The 3,069-nt window shown below is 50.7% G+C and overlaps 1 protein-coding gene across 1 annotated transcript; it reads left to right on the top strand.

Moving 5' to 3' along the window:
• Positions 1-665: 665 nt before the first annotated feature.
• LOC104548061 (protein FAM63A-like) lies at positions 666-2,862 on the top strand (the record flags this gene model as incomplete). The annotated part of the gene is made up of 4 exons (XM_010193972.1): positions 666-1,541; positions 1,656-1,713; positions 2,511-2,575; positions 2,700-2,862. Coding segments are annotated over exons 1-4 (1,162 nt in total), but the record flags the coding sequence as incomplete, so codon positions are not given.
• Positions 2,863-3,069: the final 207 nt, after the last annotated feature.

The raw sequence follows: 3,069 nt of genomic DNA, 5'->3' as shown, positions 1-3,069 counted from the left end.
AAGGAGTCTAAGCCGAAGCAGCCGCGCTCTGGAGGGGTTAAAAGCCACATTTTTCCAAATATTTCCAATATTTCAAAGCTGAACTTTCCAAATTTCTTGAATTTTTCCAAGCCGAATTTTCCGATCCGGTTGAATGTTTTGAAACCCAAATTTTCCAAATCTCTCGAGTGCTCGGAAGCCGAATTTTCCAATTCCCTTGAAAATTTCCAAGCCAAGTTTTCCAAATTTCTTATTTCAAACCCAAATTTTTCCATTGATTTGAATCTTTCCAAGCCAAATCTCCCAATTCTCTCCCCTATTTCCCTATCTCTCTGCAGGGCCGTCCTCACCGGGGCTGAGTTTGTAGACACCCCCACGGCTCTGACCCCGCTGCTTCGCTCTTCCCAGGTCGCTGGGGGATCTTCCCCTCTTTCCATGCAGATAAAATCCAGCATTAATTAATTTAACGGCGATTCAGAAAGGTGAGCAGACAATGTTTTATTTTTCATTGTTTAAATGAACTTCAAGGGATGGGAGGAGAAAAAAATCTTTAGCTAAAAGAGCCATACCCGGTCAACAAATTGGATCAATAGATTTATTTTTTTTCTCTTGAAATACCCAGATTCTAAAGGAGAGGTTTGAGATGCAGCCGATCCCAGGCGCCTGATCCGGCCCCGCGCCGTCCGATGGAGCAGCCACTGGAGCACCAAGAAGCGATCCCGGCCCCTTCCCATGGCCAAGGGAACCCCCAGGTCCTGGAGGAGGCGGTCGGTGGGGATGAAATTCCCAGTGCTGTTGGGGACGAAATTCCCACTATTGAGGATGAAATTCCCACTGTTGGGGTTGAAATTCCCACTATTGAGGACGAAATTCCCAGTATTGGTGGGGACGAAATTCCCAGTGCTGTTGGGGATGAAATTCCCACTGTTGGGGTAGAAATTCCCACTATTGAGGACGAAATTCCCACTGTTGGGGATGAAATTCCCAGTATTGAGGATGAAATTCCCACTGTTGGGGTCGAAATTCCCACTATTGAGGATGAAATTCCCACTGTTGGGGTTGAAATTCCCAGTATTGGTGGGGATGAAATTCCCAGTGCTGTTGGGGATGAAATTCCCACTATTGAGGATGAAATTCCCACTGTTGGAGTCAAAATTCCCACTATTGGGGATGATATTCCCACTACTGGGGACGAAATTCCCACTACTGGGGACAAAATTTCGGCTGTCAACCGGGAGACCCCAACACCGGACAGACAAACGGCCGGGGAGAAGAACTGCGCCCCACATCTCCCCCCCAATGAGCACCCACAGGAAGATGCTGGGAAGCAGCAGCTGGTGAAGAGTAGGGGGTCCCTCGGGGGTCCACCTTTGGGGGGTGCCCAGGCGGTGCCGGCTGAACCCTCTCCCCGAGCCGGGACCCCCGGTCGGGGCGCGGAGGAGGATTTTTATTGCGTGAAGTGGATCAGCTGGAAGGGCGAGCGGACGCCCGTCATCACACAGAGCGAGAACGGGCCCTGCCCGCTGCTGGCCATCATGAACGTCCTCTTCCTGCAGTGGAAGGCAAGCGGGGTGCGGGGGGTGGGATTTTGGGGGGCTGATGGGGGGAACCAGGCCTGGCTCCCCCCTGGGGGAGTGAGGGGAAGGGGCCTCTCGGTGACTTCTTGGTGCTTCCAGGTGAAGCTGCCCCCGCAGAAGGAGGTGGTGACGGCCGAGGAGCTGATGGCGCATTTGGGTGAGCTGGCTGTGGTCCCCATCACCAGGGTGGTGGAGTGGTGTGGTTAACTGGGTATGGCATGGTTAACTGGCTATTTAACCAGGTATGGTGTGGTTAACTAGGTGTGGTTAACCGTGTATGGTGTGGTTAACCAGGTATGGTGTGGTTAACTGGGTGTGGTTAACCAGGTGTGCCATGGTTAACCAGGTATGGTGTGGTTAAACAGGTGCGGCATGGTTAACCTGGTGTGGTTAACCAGGTACAGCATGATTAAGCAGGTATGGTGTGGTTAACTGGGTATGGCATGGTTAACTGGGTGTGGTTAACCAGGTGTGCCATGGTTAACCAGGTATGGTGTGGTTAAACAGGTGCGGCGTGGTTAACCTGGTGTGGTTAACCAGGTACAGCACGATTAACCAGGTATGGTGTGGTTAACTGGGTATGGCATGGTTAACTGGGTGTGGTTAACCAGGTACGGTGTGGTTAACTGGGTACAGGATGGTTAACTGGGTATGGTTAACCAGGTGTGCCATGGTTAACTGGGTATGGTGTGGTTAACTGAGTGTGGTTAACCAGGTACAGCATGGTTAACCAGGTATGGTGTGGTTAACTGGGTATGGCATGGTTAACTGGGTGTGGTTAACCAGGTACGGTGTGGTTAACTGGGTACAGGATGGTGTGCCATGGTTAACCAGGTACAGGATGGTTAACTGGGTATGGTGTGGTTAACCAGGGATGGTTAACAGGATGTGCCATGGTTAACCGGGTGTGCGTGGTTCACTGCCTGGCCGGGGGTTGACCACATTTCCTTGCAGGGGATTGCATCTTGTCCACCCAACCGCAGGAGCCGTCGGAGGGGCTGCAGCTCAACTTCCAGCAGGTGAGGAGGTGACACCCCCAAAACCGACCGCCCCCATCTCAGGGAGCACTGGTGGCCTTGGGCTACAAGACTCAGAGCCCCAAGTTCCCGAGCAAGCCCCCCGTTGTCTCTTCAACCCCCCCAGAACATCAACGACACCATGATGGTGCTCCCCAAGCTGTCGACGGGGCTGGACGTCAACGTGAGGTTCACGGGCGTCGCGGACTTCGAGTACACCCCCGAGTGCATCGTCTTCGACCTCCTCAACGTCCCCCTCTACCACGGCTGGCTGGTGGACCTCCAGCCATGTATTCTTTCTATCTATCTATCTATCTATCTATCTATCTATCTATCTATCTATCTATCTATCTGTATGTTTGTCTATCTATCTATCTACATATATATGCTATATATTTTTTTAATATATATACACAGGTATATGCAAAATATATATGTATATTTATATATACACACATATATGCAATATATATATATTTTATATATGCATATATGCA

Source organism: Mesitornis unicolor, unplaced genomic scaffold, assembly GCF_000695765.1.
Source record: "Mesitornis unicolor isolate BGI_N332 unplaced genomic scaffold, ASM69576v1 scaffold22751, whole genome shotgun sequence".
Classification (NCBI taxonomy): Eukaryota; Metazoa; Chordata; class Aves; order Mesitornithiformes; family Mesitornithidae; genus Mesitornis; species Mesitornis unicolor.
This window is presented reverse-complemented; position numbering and strand designations above follow the sequence as displayed.